Raw genomic sequence first — 23,087 nt, 5'->3', positions numbered from 1 at the left:
CAGTAGCAATGTTGGCGTTTCAGAGCTTATATTATTGGTAGATCAAGGTTTCTCTGCAAAAGCGTATTCAGCAATAGAAATGATGTTTTTTTCCCTTCTCAAAAGACTCAGTTCTCTCATTTATTAGATGTTTTGTTGTGGTTTTTTTTTTTTCCCCCACGAACATTACAAAATTCTTAACCTTGTGAAACATTCCATTATTAATTTGAAATTAGAGACAACTGACACTGAGTCTATTACTTGTGAAGTTCAGTTGTTTGTGAGCCTACAATAATTTAGTACTGTCAGGTGGGTTTATGAGATTCCTTTTCCAGTAGTGGCTGAGCTGTTATTTGAAGATGCACTGGAATATTCTTGTATCAGTATCAATTAAGGTGTGTTTAAGGACAATTAAGTAATTTTAGTTAATTCTCTGTTACCATTATTTGCTATTAATCTGGTTTTCTGTATCACTGGTAACCTAGAGATGAATTTTTTCCTTTGTCTAAGCTGGGTTTGGTCCACATATAACTAGTCTTTAGTATACAAACTGCAGTATTACACTGAATTGCAATGTTTAAGCTCCCATCTTATTTTAAGTTTTATACATGGCTCTAATATTTATGGCTTTCTTCAAAGGTATCAGATTCGATCTAGTTCTGCCTTCCAAGAATGATTTTCAGGTGATGAAGGTGTAGTAGTTTCTCAAGGTAAGCAATCACCACTACCTTCTGCCTAATTAAGTAAATGTTTCCTACTGCACCTGAGAGTCTGTTGTTTACATGCTCATTATTGTCAGTACTTGTTCTTCCAGAAAAAGATTTAGTTATATTCTTCACTTGCCTTACTTTAGGTAGTACATCTCTTACCCCTGTTGCTCTCTGTCTTGGGAAACCTCAGGAGTAATTCTACTTTTGCGTTACCAAAGGTAAGCTTGGTTTTGTATCTGTCTTGTCTCTTCTTCCTGCTTCAAGATAGGACAATAATTATTTCTTCTTTTCTGTTGCTCTTATTAACCAAGAGCAATTTTTCTTATTTCATTTTCTATATACACAGCAGCATTCATCATGAAGAACCATCAGACATATTTTCTTGACTAGTTTTATTGTACTTAGTTTGCAAGTTTTCTTGGGCTAGTTTTCTTGACTGATTTTCTTGTACCATATGTTTATACTCTATTCATTTATCAAAAGTCAATTAAATGCACTCAGTAATGTGTTCGAGGGAAGGAAGAAAGAAAGAAGAATAGAAGGTAAACCTAGAAAAGGATCAGGATTTTTATCTCACTATGCGCTAGGCTATGAAAGGTCTTATCTAAAGATGTACCACTGTAATTTAAAATTCTATTTTAAACAAGCTTGCTAAACCTGGTCTAAACTGCTCTGTGGATGTTTATTGTAAAGATTTACTTGATTTTGATTAGGTATAAACTAAATCAATTTGTGTTAAACTGAAATAAACCTAAACCTTATCAAGTCTAAACACCTACAGGTAACAAGTTGGGCTGGACAAAACTAGTTTATAAGTGATAAAGAAAAAGGGCATACTTGCCACCACAGCTTTTTCTGAAAACTGGAGACACGGGTAGGAGTCAGGTGTATCAGAATGCAGGCACAATGTTATGGATTCTTTAATGTTTCTGTAATTTGATGAGGTGGAATTAAAGCTGTAAATAGACAGCAAGGGAACTTTGAAAACCATATTGAGAGTATTAGTCTCTTAAAAAGTATGATGAGATTTTAGGGGCCAGAGCAATAGATGTTTTTCAAAATTTAGAGTAAGAGATGTCATTGCTGAAAGCAAGCTGACCACGTATGAATATAGGAAAACAGTTTTCAGCAGATATTAGATTAGACTGGTTGCAGATGTATGCAAATCAGGATGATAAGTATCCAGGAAGAAAGCAGTGGGATGACTGAGCTAAGACTTCATCTGTAATAAAAAGGATTACCAGTCATATGTATATACCCTGCTAAAGGACATGCAGATTCCTTAGAAGAGGACTTTCCATTGTAACGCTGATTTACTTAAGGACTTTTTATACAAATACTAGGGAGTCTGACTGTTCTGTTGGGATTTTTTACTCAAATGAAAAAAGAAAACAAAAAAAAAGGGGGGGGGGGGGGGGGGGAGGGAAATTTTAACCCATAGACTAGACCTGAAATTGTAACAAGGAGACCTTGAAACTGAAGTAAGGAGGACAAAACTAAAAGAAATGGTTTCAAATGAAACCTGTCAGTGCCTTATCTTTCTGGAAAGGAATGTTACATCTCACACTTAGCTAGCATCCTTTGTTCTGTTAAATAATGAAATAATTTCTTTGTGGTAGTCTTATCTAGGTCTGCCAGTTTGATCACAGTAATAAATGGCAAGTATCATGCTCATAATTGAAGACTCTGATCCTCAAGAGTAATTTTTAATTCCCTGTGATAGCATTGCTTTCCCCTCAGCACATACCTCCCTCCCTTTTGCGTTGTCTCTCACTCTTCTGCTCTTGTATTGTTTCCTCTGATCTGTGTGCACAAGTCTGTATAAAAGTAGACGTTATCCTCCAAAGCACATGTGATGTAAATTTCTGGAATAAAGATATTTAACTATTTTTTTTTTCTTCTTTTCTTGCCTGTTTATTTATTTATTTTTCACTGCAAGCTCTGGGAAAACCAAGGAGGAAAGATTCTAATATGGGAATAAACCAGATATGTAACTGAGAAGAAGGGAAGAGACTCTGGCAAAGCAGCGGATTTCTTGCTCAAACATAACTACTGCATTCCCCAACAGAGAAAACAATTATTTTTTCCAAGCTTTTTATTCCATCTTCCTCCTGTAATTTACAAAAATGTTTTTCATGTACTTTAAGTGGAAGCCTCTGGTAGTCATGCACACCCATGCACGCAGAGCTAATACCTTAGCTTAAGTGGGTTGATGTCTCTGAGTGAAGCAGGGGAAAAATGAACAGCTTTATAGATGCTACATATGAAACTTGGGGATTGTGACATTTCTCTTCTTCATGCACTTGAAATATTTGTTAATAGCAACTCATGAAAGAGTTTATGTTGACTCTAGGATATCATCTTTTTTTCCATATGGCATGGACTTTACAGTTGTACTGTACAGCAGTCACTGTTTTGTTTTGTTGGTTTTTTGTTTTTTGGGTTTTTTTTTATTTTTTTATTACTAATTAAATTGTTTTCTCTTTTCTTACTATTAATAGTGTTTGTTTGTTTGTTTGTTTTCCTGCAAAACCAAAGCAGACATAGGGGACGGAAGTATGTGAGCTTGCATGATGACTACTGTGATCCTGAAAAGAATCTGTACAAGCTTTCAAGTACACACTATTGTCCAAAATTTTGACCTGATGGTCTGAGAGAACTTTCTTTTTGCTTGTAGAACAGTTCCTTTAGCACAGCACATGAGGTTTTGCACTTCAGAGTCTTTGGTATATCTGAACCAGACATCCAGTAGAAAGCTTGACAAATGGACTGTGTCTAATAAATGTCAGAGAGACCTAATAATTTTTTTCTCATGTGTGCACATGAGGAGGAAACTAACTATCCAGTACAGATGTGGTCCTGTCATTGTAGACAAAATAGTAACTTGTGTAACTTCCTGTACTACAGCAAATGCAAATGTAGAATTTTGTAGCAATTGTCAAATGAAACACGAATGTTGTAAGCCCTACTTTAAATTTGGAAAAAAAGATAATAATTTCCCAGAAAACAAGAAAAAAGCACCCAGTTTCACAGACATAACAGGCAGCAACTGGTGCCTATTTGTTTTCATATTGTGCATGGCTGAAATGTAGAATGGCATCAGTGCATGGGTTTAGCTTAATTTCAGTTTGGTGAAATCTTTCACTGTTTTGCCCAGATGTGGTTCATTTTTTGTTCTTACTCCTAGAAAGCTTTCCTTCAAAACTGTGGAGCAGTTCAAAAAACACACTCACACACACTCTCCACCTCCACCACTCCCCTAACACCAGCATAGTTCATTCTGCCAAGCTGCATTTGCTAGTGAACACTTCACATTGTTCACATTCTTGCATATTAACCAAATGAAAACTCTCAAAATAATCTCCTTTCACCAATCATAGCAAAGTAAGAGCTTTAATTGCAAATGTTCAAAATCAAGCAGAAAAATTAAGGCTGTATTTAAAAAAAAAAAAAAGCAATCATAACAATCAACTCTGTTCTTTACTTCCATCTCTCTGTATGATTAAAAACTTCAAATCACACAACCCTTCCTGAATCCATGTTTCTCCAAGACTGTAGAAAATGTGCTATATGTTGTAGTATTTATGAAATAGTTTGTGGAGTCTGTAATTAAGACTGATGGATGTTTGTCAAAGAAAACAGTTGCAGTGGAAGTAGCACAGTTGGTTTGTTACGTTCTGCAAACTGCAAAGGCTAGATTACTAGATTATTAGGCATTATTACTTTCTAGATCTTTCCAAAGAAACATGCGGGTCTGCATTTCATAAGTGTTGTACCTTAACAGCATTCTGTGACTATTCCTCACTGCCTTGAGATTTGCTCTAAAAGTAATTTAGGTAGGTCTTAAATTTTAAGTGTATTATAAATGTTCTAATTTTAACTCCTATGTCGTCTATATACTTCCATAAACTGAAGAGTTTTATGACGTGAATTTCAGTATATCAAGAAGAAGAAATAATGATTAACTTTGAAGATGGTAATTTAATCCAGATAAACCAGTCCTCTTTAAATTGCTGCTAACTTACAAGAACTAATTTTCTTCTACAAATATTAACATCCATATTTATATACACTTGTTTTAGATAGTAATCAATCAACACATTAGTGCTGATTATTTTTTTAATAGAAACCTGTTATAAATGGCAGGAGGCACAAATATATACAAGTAAGAGTACTAATACTACCTGATTAGTCAGAGGGCAGGTGGGACATTGTCCCTGAGTAGCCAGTTGGAAAGTAAAAAATTATTTAAGAAGTGACTGTAGAGCAGCCATAAAAGATTGCCAGCTCACTAGCCTAGCACAGTTGGGGACTTATTTTAGTTGGTGAACATATTAAGTCTTTCTATTGATGTAGTGTGGAGGAAGAGTGGTCTTGCTGATTAGGTTGTTTAACTTACTGTATTTTATCCCCTTCAGTTACAGCTATTTTCACAGCAATATCCATTGGGAAAAGAAGAGTTAAATATTGCTGTGTTGATTTACTCTTTTTAATAGTGTCCACCTACCTGTCTCATACAGTACTTTTTTTTTCTCTGAACATCTTACAAGACTAACCAGTGTGTCCATTAAAGCCTAATTATTTTTTTAAACTCTGTAATAGCAGAATGATGAGTTTAAGGAGATGGATCTAGCGCTACACTGTGTTATAAGGAATCTCCCATTATTCTGTTTTTCATTGGTAAATGAACAAATTATTTAATCAGGTATGAGTGTTAATCACTTTCAGGATAGTACTGGCAAAGCTGTGTGATGTAGAGGTAATAGTTCAGGGCAAACAGTATTTTTTACTTTATCTAAAGTGTTTAGATAAATATTTTAGCTGTGGTTTTAGAGCATTTTGTCGTGCATTAAGCTATTCATATTTATGATCTTAAAGCCCAATTCTAAAATTACACCATTTTTCTGTTGCTTAGAAGATGGAAGATATCCATCTTAAATGGCAATGCATGATTACAACTGCTTTTCAGCTCTGATATTTATTGCAGCAACCCAAAATCTCCAAAATATGGCAGACATAAAAACATATATTAAGAGTTTAGTTTAGTTTTTTTTGTTGTTGTTGTTTTTTTAATCTCACTCTTACATGGAGCAAGGAAGCTGGAAATACGAGTTTCTCCTGATGGATGATGAATTCCTTGTGAATTCTTTTTATACTCTAGGTCAAGCTAAATGCTGTAAGGTAATGGTGGTGTACAGTAGGCCATTCATCATCATCCTCTGCTGGCTCTTCTCCATATCCTTATATTTACAAAGGACTGAAATAGGCAGCTGAGCATTTACTTTATATCCATATATATTATACAGGCGTGGTTGTGCAAAGTTTGGATTTTTAGCTAAGTATCCTCACATGATCATACTTGCCAAAAAGTTCCATACAACATGATAGCAAGGCTCTGAAATTATCAAGTAGTAGGCCACAAAATAGAAACCTCAATGCTCACAGATTGACATGCTGATGGAACTTTGTAAAACTGGCAAAAGATGCCTCTCTCATGATAAAACTTAGGTCCTGCTACAAAAACTTAGTGCAAGTAATGGATATGAAAGAGCGTCTTAATATTTGCAAGATTTTTGTGTAGCTACCATTAATGAACTTAACTGCAAGAGTGACTGCCATTTTCTTTTGTTTAGAGACAGTAAGGAAATGATTAGGAAAAAAGTTCCTGTGTAACTGTGCCAAGATCATGTGATTAATATTTGGTAATATTTGTTAAATGTCATCTCTGTAACTATTAATTTCTTTACCTGTTTCACATCATCTTGTGAGATACCTTCATCTTGCTTGTTATGCTGTATGAAGGCAGAGTGGAAATATCTATTTAAACAAAGGATATCTTTTCATTGCCAAGAATCTAACTGTCTTTGGAGGCAGGAGGAAAAAAGGATACTTAACAGATTCTTCAGTTCCAGATGATGTGCATTCTTGCTTTTAAGTTAATCACAGTATGCCGTTATTAGTAGCCTTAAATGAAACAATTGCTCGTGTGTGTTATGGTTCTTCAACAGCTTATCCCACAGGTATCAAAACAGCCTTTGCTTTAGCTGCATCAGTGTTAGTGCATAAGGATAGCCTCACTCTAGCTCATTATAAAGTTATTTAACATTTTATTTTAGTTCTTTTGCAAATACCTGTGCATCGTTGCTGCTACTTGGTTCCATAGTTTACATATATTACATGGTTGCCTCTTATTGATGAAAAGCGAGTAAAATTTTAAGGTACCTGTTTTTCATTTTTTAAAGTGACCTAGAAGCTTTCTTCACCTAGAATGAGTATTTTCTGTCTACGCCTAAAGATTTCTATAGTCCTATCCAAATTTTCCTTTGTTATTTATGCAGTCAAAGCTGTAATGTGGATATAGCTGCAACTGCGTGAAAAACTTTATGGTACTATAGCATTAGCTTCTTAATTAGATGCAGCTATGTTAGAGTAAGAGTAGAAAAAGCTATGACAGGAGGAGTGCTTTTTCATAAGTAAAATTGCATCTACACTAACAGGGTCTGGAAAGATGAAGGAAGCAGGTAGGATGGTAGGTTTCACTGCACTAATTAATTTCAGAATTTTTTAAAAATTATATATCTAGTGAAGGTGCTTGACTTCATGACTTGGAAATTGATCTTATGTTTACAAACTCTTAGGCAACAGATTAGTTGATACTGGCTTCAAGTGATCAATTAACTAAAAGATATTTAGGTATACAGATCATAGCTTTAGAAACATCTCTTATAGCTATCTCCCTTAAGATGTTTCAGTAATGCTGATATTTATTCCACTTCTTTTTGTAAATAATTATGTGCGGATGAAATGGGTGATTTCTATACTGAGGTGCATGAAAGTTGAATGCTTCAAAAAGAATACATTTATTTTAAATTATAGCAAAAACGCAACAATTTTCTGCAAGAGAAAATGAGATAAAATTAGGGACAGAAGCATTTGAATAATCTAATTTTGAAATCAATTAGTAAGGTAACAAAAATTTTTATAGTCTACTCTGATCCACAAAACCAGGGATTTATTTTTTCTAAAACTGTGGAAAAGTAATAGAATATGAGATAAAACAGCCTGGGAGAAGGGATTTAGTAGAGGTAAAATCACTATGAGAATGTGACTGCTTTTTTCAGTAGAAGACACAATCTCCCCTTCACTGCACAGGGGAATGAGAGCCTGGACTGTAGGGACAAATCCAAGGCCAAAAAGAAAGACTGGGGCCATTCACATGGGACAGAGGAAAATACTTCAGTCCAAATCTCCTAAATCTCATCAAGCACTGTTTTCTAGGTTCTGGATTCACCTTCCTTCTCCAATGAATAACTATTTAAAGTCAAACAACGTAAGAGAAAAGCAGGAAAAAATAATCTCCAGATAACCTGTAATTTGAGAAATTATATTTTGAATTACTAGTTTTAAGCAAAGCAGAAAGCCGAGTCTGGAAAAGTTTGAAATCCTAAAAATGTATGTTGGAGAAGGAAACAGTTTCTCATATGTCCCTTTATAACAGGGCTTCACAGTTCACACTGTGAATTCACACGTTCATTATACAGTATGAGTCTGTCATGTGAGACTTGTCTCCAGTTCTATACCTTCCAAAATAGAATACATTAAGAGAAGGTTGAGCCCAGCATCCTTAAAAGATGGCTCACCATATGACAAACTTCAAATGTAATTTTCTCATACAATGTAAATAGTACTATGTTTCTGGTAATCTACAGTCCAGATTAATTTTGACAATACTTCCTAAATAGTTTGTTGCTAATTTTCACGTAAATATTTTAGTTGCTTTATTTAAAAAATTGCTATGATTTATTATTCAAATCCTAGGCTGGTTGCTGCAGTTTAGATTTGGTTTTGCTCATCCTTTCCTCTTCTCTCTTTTTTTCATGAAGAAATGCCAATGGTGTAAGCAGTGTGGTAGTGAATTGCTTTAACACTTGCACCTCCAAATAACGTTGAGAATGAAATGTGTCCATGGTAACCAGGGTGCACTTGTAATACTTTCCATTCCTCATCTTTTTAATCTATGCAAAAAGTATAGGTATTACAAAATCTATGCAATATTTTTCTTTGAAATAACCATGTGCTAACAAATTACCAAGGTAACTGCAGTTTGTCCTGGATATTTGTACATTGGGAAGGTTTAAATGGAATAGTGCTATTGACAGTTTATTTCGATGTAAATCAAAGAATAATGTTTAGAAAATACACAGTGGCATTTAATATAACACTTGGATATTTTACTTTTCCTGTGCCTCTGCATGTTGGCCTGATGTTCCCATTCTGGTAGATAGTTCTGCTGCAGTGTGCTTCCTAGTATTAGGAGAGGAGAGATTATTGAAATACATATTTCTGTAATTTTTTGAGGCTTTTGAAATTAATATTAAAATGCTTTGGAATTTATAGTTGTACAACAATACTACAGGAAAGTAAGTTTTTATAACCATGTTAAAACATCTACTGTAATTACTTTAAAAATAGGATAGAGGTATTTAATTTGTTAGAGTATTGATTTAGTGTTGCATTTTAGGGGTTGGTTGGACTGTATAAAGATAAAATCTTATTCAAGTCTGTACACACATATGCACATTCTAGTATTTGAATTAAATATGTTCTTGTACACCTTGTACATAAACTTGGCATTCCCATGCCAAGAAGTGGGGTTTTTTGGGTTGGTTTGGTTTTGGGGTTTTTTTGTTTGTTGTTTTTTAAGAAATGTCACTTCCAACAGTAACATGAAAAGACCAAGAGAAAGCACATTAACCAGGTTTCTTTTCTCCTTTAACAATAATTTTTTTTCCCTATAATAATATGCTGTATTCTTGTATACCATTTTGAAGGGTATGCAAGCTGAGGAACATGGAGAAAGATGTCTTTTCATTCTCCATTTGCATATCAGTTTTGTTCTGACCTTATTCTCACCTTGTGTTCTCCACAAATAAGAATGGAAGTAGCCTTATGTGCTGATTCTCCCTACATTGCTAGAGATAAAAAGAGCTTTTGGAAGTACAGTACAGTACAGCATTCACTGTCCTATTATCCCTGTGGTGGGCTACAAACATAGTAGTTCTAAAGCCTTCCCAGGGAGTAAGATCATCACTGGAACAGATTGACAAGTGGTTTATAATCTCTTCTGCGTTGTATCCTCATATCACCACTAGTATATTAAGTGCTGTTATTTTAGCAACATGGTGGTCTGTGCATGTACATTACAGAAATGTTAATTCTGCTATTATAAAAAGCTTCAGTGCTCTAATTTATTTTTGATATATTAAATTTTAGAATGTATGAATGTATGAATAGGATTTTTTGCCTTCAAAGAGGCAACTGCTTCATTGCAAAGGAATAAAGATTGTATGTGGTGTTTTAAAATGTGATGAACTTATGCAACTGAGTAGGATGGTTTTTCTTTTATTCACATAATAAGGGTTATTTTACAGAGTATTGTGGATATGTCTGAGAGTTAATCAAACCTATTTTGTATGTATGCTATCAGAAATATGATTTAGTAATCGTGATTACCCCCTATAGTCATATGTTAGACACAATAAACATCCAAATGATAAATTTTAGCTGGCTGTATTTGGCATTCAGATGTAGATATTAAGCCTTTATTCAAATGTACTTAATGTTACTGTATACAAGATATCAAGGGGATACAAGCAAGACTTGAAAAATACAGAAATTGTTGGAGTGGGCCCGCCTTAGCAGATTGCCTGGAATCTGAGCTTGAGTTTGAAAATTAATGATGAAAGCTAGTACAACTCACTGGGAGTTACAAATACTTAATTCTTCTCAGCTTTAAAATCTACATTTTGACACTGAAATACCAGAGAGATCTAAAGTTAAATTTCACGTTGAGAGATGTAAATCACTATTGTCGGAACTAAGATTTGTAATAGTAAATTTAACTCTGTGCTCTTCAGTCAGTATATGTGAGTTGTCTTCTGTGGCTTGACAGTTAACTCAAGGCTTGCTTTTAATTTCCTTTTCTAAGTGCCAGTAGAAAAAATAAGACTCTCTGGAGTGTATTTTTTATATACGTGTGTGTGTGTTTTTATAAATGTACACCTCACTAGTATTCTCATTTGTCAGTTTTATCACTCAGTGTGTCAGGAATCTACCTATACATAAAACAATGTAAAATCCTTACTTTTCTCAATGAAATGGAAGGAAATAAAACAGATCGATATTAGTAAGATTGCAAGATTTATGGTTTTTAACCTTGCCTGCAACAGCAAATGAATCCTACTTTTGGCTTGGAACGTGATCTTTGCTAACAACTGTTGTGAAGGAAGAGACATGATTCTGATTTTCCTCTTACGTGGATCCAGCTGTGACAGCAACAAAACAAAAGTCAGTATTAAAAGCTGACACGCTGTTCAAGCACATATGTAATATTTTAAGCGAACTCTGGGAAAATTACTGATAGCCAGGGCCACTTGTTCTCTACCATTTCATAGCTGCATAATTTACTACTCACATTAATCTTTTGTCTCAGTTGCATGCTTTGTAATGCAGGCTTTCTTTTCTTTTTCCGACTCTGAAAAGGTGAGTTGAATGTGTCCTTCTGGAGAGCTTTTTCTAGAATTTTCAGACAGTCTAATTGCTGAGCTTTGAACTGTCTTACTAGTTTTGATTTTAACAAAATGTTAAAATGACAGTTTAACTTCCAATACTGCTACTTTTGAATGCCTGAGCAGTTGAATGGGTATTTCTACATAACTACATAATTTAATGCCTGATGAATTGTGTTTCTGTGACTAAATGAAAAACAAAAAGAGAATGTTTATAGTTTTGCAAGTTGGTATGTCATTAAATGTGTTTTCATTTCTATGAACAATTTGCACACAGGAGTTGGGAACATTGTATGTAAAAACATTTCACACATATCTAGGTGCATTATGGGATGCTTATTATCATTTGAAGCATATTGTAGGGCCACTGATAATGTAACTGTGGTCTGATCTCTTATGATAACTTTGTTTTGGGAATGCAGTAATATTTACACAACCAGAGTTCTGAATTTTAGCAATGGGTACTTGATATTTATCTCATGGTACATGATATTATTTTCGTCTTTTTTTCTTTTTCTTCTTCCACAATTGTAGGTAATTTTCAGGTGGTGGAAAATCTCACTTAGGAATGAATTCCGTGAATCAAGACCTGGAGAAATTAAAGAATCCCAGGAGGATTTTTTGGATGATTCATCTCTTCATAGTAAGATGACAGTAATAATTACAAATTTTCTGTGGCATATAGTGGAATAATCTAGCAATATTGATCTGCAATAACTTTAATGAGAGATGTGATTGCTTTGGCTAACATGATTATTGTATGAATGTGTTAATATAGATTAATATATGGATACTGGAAAAACAAAAAGACATAACAGTAATTGTAAATAATATGATAAATCCCAGCAACTTTGATAGTTTCATTATAAGACAATGGCAAAGGTATTAGCAACAAAGGTCAAAAAGCAATATTTTTATTGCTAATAACTCAGTCCTTATCATGCTCTGGGACAGCACATTTGGTTTTATGGCTATGTGATGAGCCATCTGGATTCCCAATCTGATCTAACATAAATAACACCAAGTGCAACAGGTACTTGGGATTGTACAAGTGCAGCATGACTTGAGGAGCATACAGCCAGAAAAAAGAAATGGAGTGGGGATACCACTAAATAAACCTCAAAATGTAGAATTATAGAGCTATTTTCCAACCTGATCCTGATAGACTGGCCACTGAGAATATCTGAAATAATTATGCTTTTTTTCTAAAATTCCATGGAACTATGTGTCCCAAGTAGTTATTGCTCTGCATCTTCTAATAATCTTAGTTCTCAGTAAGGAGTTAGTTTTAACAGATACCATGTCATAAGATGTGGTTGGTCATGGCTCACAGAGGAAATGGTCTCCTGAAAATACTATACCAAAGACACGTTAATTCAGCAATTGCAGTGAATAGCTGAGGCCTGCACTGTGACCTAGTCTGAAAATTGAGAACTTCATAACAGCATCTGCAGGGACTTCACTGAGATGTGAGGCTTTTTTATCCTAAGAGACTAAGTAGCACTCAAACACTTTGCATTGGTGATTTTTTTTTTTTTTTAAATCAGCTGCTCTTATATTCTGATTATGTACAGTGTCATGGTTTAAACCCAGCCGAAAGCCAAACACCACCCAGCCACTCACACACCCTATCCCACTCCTGAGGAATGGGGGAGTGAATTGGAGGGGTAAGGTTGAGATAAAAACAATAATTAAAATAAAATAAAATAAAAATAATAATATAGAAGATACAAACAAGTAATGCACAGTGTGATTGCTCGCCACCCACTGACTGATGCCCAGCCTGTTCCCAGCCAGTGATCCCAGAGAAGAGAGAACCCTGAAACCAGAATCCCAGAAGTGCGAGTGAGCTTCTCAATCAACCCTCATCTATATACTGACCATGACGTTAGATGTTATGGAATATTCCATTGGCCAATTTAGGTCTGTTGTTTTGGCCATGCTCCCCCCCAGCTTCTTGTGTACCTGTGCACTAGCAGGACATGGGAAGTTGAAAAGTCCCTGATTTCTTAGCAGCAACTGAAAACATCAGTACATTATCAACATTCTTCTCATATCAAATCCCGTACTGAATCCAAAACATGGCACTATTCTAGCTGCTAAGAAGGTTTAAAAAAAAAAAAAAAAATCGATCTTAGCCAAAACCAGGAGAGTACAGACATTAAAAATTAGTTCTAGATGTGACTTCATATTTGTCCTGGTTTTGATGAACTTGAAAGATATAATTTCCAAATGAAGTCCTCTTTTCCTCATCAACATCTTTACTAGACATCATCTTATTTAAACCTAGGCAGAGGAGATCTGCTTTTCTAAGAAGTATATGAACCTCAGGTGGCAGGGTAGAGGGTAAAACCTTCCTCAAGAGAATATACCAGTTCTCAAGAGTAAACTTGAGTGTATCTTCATTTAGGGTCTGAAATAAGACCAACACATGTTTGTTATGCTTTGCTTATTAAAATCAACACTTCCAACAGCACAATTAAGAGATTTTTAGCCCTGGTGAGTTAATGTGGTCTGCATTTCTATGTTTAGGTTTGTGATTCTGAACCCCATTATCACTTTTGCAACTGATCAATTTCAAGTGAATTTGATTGAGATAATACTTCCTTAGACAGTTGGGTAGGGAGACTGCGAGTGACTGCTGTTACTGTTCCACTGATGGAAACACTGCACATTCTGAGCTCAAGTGACTGGATATATGCACAAACCATGGAAAATTTTCAATCCGCACTCACAATCAACAATAAAACAAATACTTAATTCCAGTTACTGCTACTTATTTTGACTAGAAGGGTAATGAATGTATCATGAACCAATAGTAAATGGACTGCCTGTTGAATTTGGCTAGTGCTCAGAGAGTCTTTAAATATGCTATGCTCTTCTTGCAGTAGGTGTTTATAGTCACTCCATTAGTTGAGGGAAAGAGTTGTACTACATTTTAATTTGACAAAATTGATTATCTATTTTTATAAAATTGAACTTTCAAATAAGTAGTCTTCTATTTTTGCCAAGATTTACGCAGAATTTATAGCTGAATTTTAGCAATAGATTTTAGGGGGTTTATTTTCAGAATGTAGTTTCAATTTTTTTTTTTTTACCTTATAAAAGTACGTTTGATGTGTGAATATATATTAGTGAGGATTTTAGCTTAGTTTTTTTCCTCATTGTTATACTATAAAATTTTCCTGTGGCATTTGATATTAATATAATGTCACAATAAAACATCTGCCTTACATTACCTGGGTACAGCGATTTAAATAGTTAAATTATTGCTAACGTACAGTTTTCTACTGTTATCCTGTGTGTTTTCAGTAGGTTACAAATAAGATCTGCCTGCTTTTTCTTGAAAAGTGTTATTGGTAGTTCAGAGGTTTCTTACCCCATAGGAAGTATTGAAAGCCATAGTTGCTATTCTTTCCTAACATTTAGTCACTTCTTCCTCTAATTATCTTGAAAATCGTACATGGGGTTTTTCCTCTGTTTTTTAGTAAAATTTTAATGTAAAGAAGATGTGTTTTATTTTCAGAAAAATGCTAACATAAATAAAAGTATTACAGATATAAATTCCTATGATTGTGAGAAGTTGTATTGTTATATTGGTATTATTTCTGTCCATAGCTCTAGCTATTCCACACAACTAGATGTTTTTACAACTCCTTCTCACCTCCTGTTAAGAGGAGCTTTGCTGCTGTTCTCCTAAGTATTCACAGATTATTATTTTTTTTCCATAATTGTCCACTAATATATATACTGGAATAATATTCTAGTTATCCTTACTGAATTTTTTGCCAAATGGGGACTCAAATAAAAGACTCCTTACAAGACCCATTGTTTGCTTCTAAATATTTGGTACACACCTACCAGCAAAATGTTTATCTGTTGTTAAGTATTCGTATTTCCTGTTGTTGTCTCCTAGCTCTCATTCATGAGATTTTATCTGTTTTCATATGGTTGAAGATTTTTAGAGAAAATTTGTTAAAAAAAAAAAAAAAAGTGCTTAAATTATTTCTAATGGGCATAGGAAGAATAGTCATCCTGCAAATGAAACATTTTGTCAATATCCCATGCAGGCATTTGAAGCATCCAATAGAAAACTGAAGAAATAAACATTTTGTAATAAGCATTACCATTTTAGTAAATTTATATTAACTATCATACAGTTGCAAACATCTGTGTTTGTTTTGAAATCTTTTTGGACAGTGAAGTAAGGTATCATTAGTTTCTTTTCATAGCCTTTATAGAGTCAAGAGAGAAGAGCAAGATTTTGTATATGGATAGATTTTCAGTATGGTTTTGCAAAGATGGAAAATTAATTGATGATAGTGTAGGGCAAGAGAAGAGAGGTCTATTTACATTTCTGGATGAGTGAACAAATAGTCATCAAGTAGCATCCAGCACTCATAGGATGAAAATTTCACAGGAAACCTGAAGTTCAGTATGCTTTCACAGTTAGTTCATCATTAGCTGCAGATACATTTATAAAGCAAGATAAATACAGCTAAGTATATTTTTAAATATCCAACCCAGGTTACATGATTATTTCTAGAAATAAATAATTTTCAAGAAAAACTCAAGGAGCAGCAAATATTGATGAAGTAGCCTGCTAATCATTCAACATTAAATAGATGCACACTACAAACATTATCATAGTCACTCCTAGTATACAAAGATTTGATTCATTCTTACGTATCAGCTTGAATTAGGTCAGCCAAATAATTTTTAATTGACTGTTTAAATCATTTTTGTACTTGCATAAGGAATTTGAGGAAAATTACCAACTATATAGAACTGAGATGCTTGGAAAGCAAAAAAGTAAATGAGTACTAACAACAAACTGTTTGCGCATGCAGTATGATATAGCACCAGAAAAGAAAGCTTGAACAGTATTGGGCCATCTACCCAAATACATGAAGGAAGGTAAGGTGATAGCTTCCATCTACATAATCATCTTCTGAGTATTTGGAACCAAAAGAAAAGAAAAAAGTCTTAACATCTTAACAGGGGTTTCTTGTCATTTGGAAAGGTCTTTCAAATGTATTCACATAACCTTGAGTTTTGTAACTGATCTTACAAAATATTTTGGAATGACAACTGCTGCTTCAATATTGGATGCACTTACTGCCTGTAGTCACTATAGTTTCACCTTCTATAATTCTGTCTCTCTCCTTTTATGACTTTAACGTCCATGACAAAATAGACTATAGACTCTAGTTCGTTAAAAACAAAAAACAACAACAAAAAAACACCTTGATTGCATTAGAATAATTTCATAATACAAAAATTAGTAATTATGCTTTAAATTTAAATTTTGATCTCTGTGTCCCTGTATGAAAAGGTGAAAAAAAAAAAAACAGTCCTTTACAAATCTGGATGAGTTCATTCACGTCATCAGATTTTAGGAAACAACATCCATCTCCTAAATTTACAACTGATCATTCATTAGAAGTGTAGCAAATTGATTTCAGGATCCTGTTTTATAATGAACTAAGATTTTTATTAAAGCAATTTGATAAAATAGATAAATGATCTGAAGAAATAGTGTTAAATTCAAAAGGCCAAGTTCCAAGGTGGACACTGAAGGAGAACCGTATGAGTGCAGGATGGGGAGCAGCTCACTAAGTAGCAGATCATAGAAAAAGAATTTGGCATTATACTGGATCACAGAGTAAGTCAAAAAATGTCATGTCACTGTAGAAGGTAACTGTCTGCAATTTCATTGTAGTGGTTTAACTATACCTACATAAGAAGCAGAGCTATGGGGACTATTAATGTCAGAGCCATCATTATTTTCCCCGAAGTATACAACTGAAGTACTTTTTACAGTTGTTTTTGCTAACCTCCTCCTGTGTAAATAGCACAGTCTTTATCTAAATTAATATATATGTAGGTGGAAAAGTGGACAGAAGGGATCTGGACAGTTTTCAGTTCAGCTTTGCTGCTGTTTTAATGTTTCTCAGCTGAGACAAGCTTTTGCTGTACACTAGACAATGTACAGTTTTTTAACTAAAGCCTTGTTTTACTATGCAGGCTTCCTGTATGCCACTTACAACTCTTAAGATGACCTGAAATACTATAAATTACTAATGTTCAATATAAGATACTATATGTTATTTTCTCTATAAAACATGAAAAAACAAATTTGAGCTGACTTATCTGATTTTTTTTTCTTAATTTATTTTTAAGATTTATCGGAATAATGTGGGATTATTGGGATAAGATTTCAGGCTTTTACAAATCTGTCTCTTGAGATTTGGTTTTGTATGGTTGTTTTGTTTTGGTTTGGTTTGTTTTTTTATCGCAGTTCAGGTTGCTATAGTGTTTGGTGCCAAAGTTCTGGAACATGTCCTCAATCTGTGCCGAGGTAACTATGACTTCCTGGAACGGCTTCCTGTCCCATTGCTCTTGTACATCATTTCCTTTCTGGATCTTGAAGATATTGCCAGGCTTTCTCAAGTTTCACGCAGATTTGAAATGGTAAAAAAAAAAAAAAAAACAAAAAAAAAAACCCTTAAGTTATAAATTATTCTAAAACTGTTAGCTTTGCTGTGCAGCATGTTGGGCTTGATTCATCTCACATTCAACATAATTGTCAATCTGTCTGCTTTACTTAAAGTTTGAGACAATAAATTAATCATCTGAACAACTGAATGGGTGCAATAAAAACTAGATGTTAGAAAGGGTGTTAAATAGACTGTGCTTATCCTGCAAACTTTTTTTGTATATAATAAACACAGTGATCTAGATAATTCCATTGTAACCCATGGTTGGGTGTTACGCACTACTTTCAGGATTAAGTATTTGAAATGTAAAATCTATGCTTTGCATTATGGTTTGTATTACTGTTATGTCTAGAAACTTCAACCACAGACCAGGATCCCCTTATGCTAGACTCATTAACAAACAAAAAAAATCATCACCATTCCTAGAGAGCTTACACTTTAAATCTTTGACAAAAGACAGGAGCACAAGGTAAGAGGTTTTTCTTGCAAGATTTTTGTAGATGTCACAGCAAGGAGCTGTAAGAAATACAGAAGGAGAAGGAGATGACATTGTTTGCTTGCTAGGAAGCTCTTTCCAACTATCAGGAAAGTATGGCAAATAGTATGTTGGATTAAAACTTTGAAGAATTAATAACAGAAGTTGCTACTGTTGGCTGATTGGAGCTAAGGAAAGTCTCCCAGTGCTGAATGAGGGGTAACAAATAGGGAAAGATAGCCCGGAATTCCCAGGAGAATGAGAGCACTGTTGGTGCAAAAAGAGAAAAGTCATAGGATCACTTAGGCTGTGTTTGAAAGGCCTTTGAGAGGTCATCTATTACAACTTCCTGGTCTGTGCAGGGTCAGGTAATTAGAGGGATGGGAATGTAAGATGTTCAGAGCTGTGATCTAGGAAGCTTATTTTTATGCATCCAAATACCTCAAAATTGCGTTTTCTACCCTAGTCAGAGCCTGAGAAAAGGCTGCTGCAGTAACTCAGGTAGGGAGAGAAGAAGGTTTTAGCTTATGAAAAATAGGAAGAAAAGCATATTAAAAAGAAAAATAACTTGATTCTTATCCCCAAGGGTGCCACAGGAGCCTGACAAGTTATGGGTTGTACAGTTACTGAAAACATAAGTAATGGTGAGACCTTAGGAGGAAGATAAAAACAGGTTTAGTCATCTTGACTCTGATGTGACAGCTCAATACTCTCTGAAAGACTTCAAAGAGACAGATTAACCTTTGAGTTTGGAGGACAGGACATGTCTGTGGTACAGAGTACATTTCCAGATTGTATCAGGATGAGATTACTCACAGGGTTTGTATAATTTTGAGGCTGTATGGCCCAAGATTTCAAGAAAAGTTCTGAGGAAGACTGCTGTCAGTTCAAGAGGCCATGGCTGTACTGCTGTTCCTATGGTGTGGCTACAAATACATAGATGCTCTAGCAAGAGTGAGTTCAAATGAGCACAAGAAATAGGAGGTGCTGTAAAGAAAGCACAGGAGAAAACGGCAGGATAGCAAAATAGAGCATGTAATGAATTTAGAGATGAAGGGCAGATGGAAATAGGTAAGCTTGCCAAGTTCTGGGCTTTTTTTCAGTTTGAAGATAAAACAGTTGATACTTTGACTGGGAAACAACTGGTAGAGGATGAGAGAATAAGAACAGCTAACGGAGGGGAAGAGAATGGATAGAAGGGAGGTCAGGAAATTATTTATTGGTATATTTGGAATTCATCTGTCATTTGCAGAGTATGAGTGGAGTAGGATGAGGCACTGTGGAGGGCAGTAAACTTTTCACTAGTTTCACATAAAGCCTTGTATATTTTGGAATTTTAGAAAATCCTAGAAAGAACTAAGTTTCATAATAATACAATAAGATGTTGGCACAATGAAATAACCCATTACAACTAGTATTGTCTTGCCCTTTTTCTCTCATTTCAGTGGTATTTTTAAGGAATTAAAAAATTGCCCCAACAGTATGAATTTTCCTTTCCATACTAATTTATGTGTAGGTTGGAATGATGCTGTCTGTGGAATTATAAAATGGCATATTCATAGTTTCAGATAGGGAAAACCAGAACAGTCTGCACTCAGGACTGAAAAGTGGAATGTGAAAGGCTCCATCCATCCACACTGTGTAATGTATCCTTCTAGGCTGAACTAAACAGGGATCTTCATTTGATATCCAAAGCATGGCATTTCTCTGACTGTGTAATTCTGACCATTAATCCTATTCTCCAGAGTATTCAGATGCTTTCAATACACGTTTGAAAGTATTTTACATTTTCACTAGGTACTATTTTTCAGTATTGTACAAGAAGCTCCCTCTCAAAAGAAACCAAGTACAGAAGTCCAAATGTGGACCACGATTCGAGCACAGGGCGAGTTTTCCAGATACTTTTTCAACAAACTGCTATACTATGATGTCTCCAAGCACAAGCTCAGGATAGGATTTGTTTAGTTGATTTTGTAAAAGGTCTTTAGGTAGGCAAAACTAAACTAGAAAAACACGGCTTTCTATAAGCTCCAGGAGGCTGCTTCCGCCAGAGGGAGCCCCGTTCCCAACGCAAGAGTGAACTGGGCGGCAGTGGCTGCCCTGCCAGCCAGTTGTTTATTACGATTTACAGAAAAGCAAATCTAATTGTTTTTACACAAATCAGAATCCATTGGCATGGAAAGAAAACTGAAACAGAGACAGTGACGATCTTTTTTATTTCTGTATTTTTTTTAATAGAACACTGTATTTGGAAATACAAATTTGTGATACTAAAACCCAATCTCCACTACTTTTAATTTAATGGTGTCCATTTTTCATAGGAACAGCAGAGTGGTGAGAGACAGAGAGCAATCAGAAATTTAAAGAAAACTTTAAACATGCATATATTTTTATTTCAGGACTTCTACAGCAATTTTGCCCCAATAATCCTTGCTTTTCCTTTGCTACAATATCCTAGCATCTTGTGTGTGCCTGCAGTATGTTCACTCTCACAAGAACAACAAAAATAGGACCACACATACCCTGATACAGCTTTGCTGTAGCCAGTTAATTAAGTAGTTTAAGATACCCAGATATGATCATCAGCAGTATGTAACAGAAGTTATACCAGGACTTTTGCTTTTCTATTTCTGTTACTACTGTGACAGACATACCAGCCGCTTGCATTGGAGTAATCTAGTACAACTCCACGTAAATCCCTGCAATTACACATTTAGAAAAGTGGAATGTTTGCAGCAAGAATCAATGTTATCTAGTATGGCTTAAGATGGGCATGTACTGTATGACACAGAGTATCTTCCTAATTCTTTTTTGTGATGGTTCCACCATCTAACAAATAACATCATTTTTTCTTCCTGTTTATAATATTTTCACCTGATTCTGTTTATGGAGTCATTCTGAAAGAGGGAAGCATCTCCTGAGAAACAGGCTTAATCTTTACAGTGTTTCTGAAAGCTTCCTAAATTGCATTTCTGTTTTAAGTCCAAAGGCAATTTGCTTCTTTTACTTAGCTTCATTGATTTCAGCGAGGCTGTATGAATTACATACCAGGAGAGTATGTGGCATTACACCTGCTTATAGTATGGCAGAAAGGCCTTTGATATCATACCAAAAGAAGCTTCTCAAATTTTTTTAAAGAATATACAATATCTTGCATTGGCAACACTGGGCAAAACTTCCACTGGTATCATTGCTAGTTTTAACTGTGTCTGTCTTTCAAGATAGGTGGGCAGCTTTCACTGCAAGTGACCTTCATACAAGGCATCTGTGTTGTCTAACACATTTGGTGTAGGAAAATAATCAGCAGTGAATAAACCAAATTAATGATTTTAAGCCTATACTTTCTCTTCCAACTAGATATGTAACAGTAATGTGCTATGGGAAAATATTGTGGAGAACTTGTGTGACACAATTACATCTGAAATGAAAGAACTTGCACAAGAAGTGGGCTGGAAACAATTCTTCTTCACAAACAGACTTCAGCTACAGTTGCAGCTCCGAAGGAGGAGACAGAAACAAGATGCTCAGAACAAAAAACTAACTGAATAAAGATTCATTTTCATTGAAGCAATTGTTATAAGGTGTGGATTTGCTGTTTATCAAGTCAGACATACTGACTTTTTTTCTTTACTAGGGAAAGCAGATTATTTTAAGGATTGAAAGAAGGAAACCAAATTATGTCTTACTAGAAGCAACATGTAAATAATATCATGTTTAATATGTTGGGCAACCTGAAATTGTATTATAGGCAGCACTGTAACAGTTACTAGCAATAGAAGAGGTTGTGGCTTCTTTGTACTTCTTCATTCCAACTTCTCTATTTTGTATATATGCTATACATGCTCCATGTCTTATATCAAATGCTATGGCATTGTCATTATTACCTTTATAGAAAACCATCTATCATTTCTTACTACAAAAATTGCTGATGGATGCTAAGGTTTTTACTGTCCACCATGGTAAATGTGCAATATTTATAGGCAACTAACATGTAGCTGGTTCCAGAGTTTGACGTGTGTTAAAATGTTTTTAAATTAATTTTCTAAACTTCAGGCAAATAGTCATTTTGTCACCAAGAAGCAACTTCTTTGGTGAATGAGGGTGTGGGCGAAATGATCATCCTCTTCTTGGACAATCCATCAGAATGATGCTTGAGGCACTCTGCTAGAATGGTATATGGGCAAAACTTTTCCTTGATGTTGCTGATGCAGGAACTTTTAAAACTAATTGACTTGCTTTGTTCAAGTTGTATATTTGATAAGAGACAGTTGCTATCTTACAAGACTGTAACTGATAATTAAAGAGTGTTGTAAGATGAAGGCAGTTCTTACTGACATGACTGGCTTGCTCCAACAATCAATTTAAGCAAGTTAGAGGCTAAATATTATTACTCTGAAAGTGTCAGTTCATTAACATAGTCATTTGCCAATGACTAGACATCAGACCTGAGTATTAAAAACAGTGGTTGCAGTATTTGGATATAATAGTGTAATATTTCAAGAATGTATTAGGTTTACAATTTTTTAACATGTCAAGAATTAAACTTGAATTTTATAAATTGATTTAAAAATATTAATTCAAGGTTCTTATTGTTTCTTTATAAAGCAGTATTTTAATTCTTAAAAGATATTTACTAATTTAGATTAAGAATATTTTATCCTACAGCTATATACCAATATTCTTGAAGCATTTGGTGATTGTAGATCTTCAGATAGAAGAAACACTTAAGTTTATTCTTTCCTCTTTGTGACTATTTCCTTTTAGGACAATGACAAATACAAATTTCATGTTGTGCATACAATACGGTATTCATAAAATTTGTTCGGTGTAATAAAGCACTATAAAATGTAATTTT

The 23,087-nt window shown here is 34.6% G+C and overlaps 1 protein-coding gene across 2 annotated transcripts in view; it reads left to right on the top strand.

The window, feature by feature from the left end:
- FBXO36 (F-box protein 36) overlaps positions 1 to 23,083 on the top strand; it is a 30,469-nt gene extending 7,386 nt beyond the window's left edge. Inside the window, exons 2-5 of one of the 2 annotated variants that reach the window (XM_042796154.1) lie at positions 833 to 907; positions 11,792 to 11,900; positions 17,559 to 17,731; positions 21,590 to 23,083. In XM_042796154.1, the coding sequence (XP_042652088.1) occupies positions 833 to 907; positions 11,792 to 11,900; positions 17,559 to 17,731; positions 21,590 to 21,781 (549 nt within the window). In that variant the 3' untranslated portion in view covers positions 21,782 to 23,083. The remainder of the gene's footprint in view (positions 1 to 832; positions 908 to 11,791; positions 11,901 to 17,558; positions 17,732 to 21,589) is intronic. The other variant, XM_042796155.1, reaches the window with a different exon arrangement.
- The last annotated feature ends 4 nt before the right edge of the window (positions 23,084 to 23,087 follow it).

Source organism: Tyto alba, unplaced genomic scaffold (assembly GCF_018691265.1).
Source record: "Tyto alba isolate M040663 unplaced genomic scaffold, T.alba_DEE_v4.0 Super-Scaffold_10, whole genome shotgun sequence".
Classification (NCBI taxonomy): domain Eukaryota; kingdom Metazoa; phylum Chordata; class Aves; order Strigiformes; family Tytonidae; genus Tyto; species Tyto alba.
The sequence above is the reverse complement of the archived record's forward strand: the minus strand, read 5'-3'. Positions and strand labels throughout refer to the sequence as shown.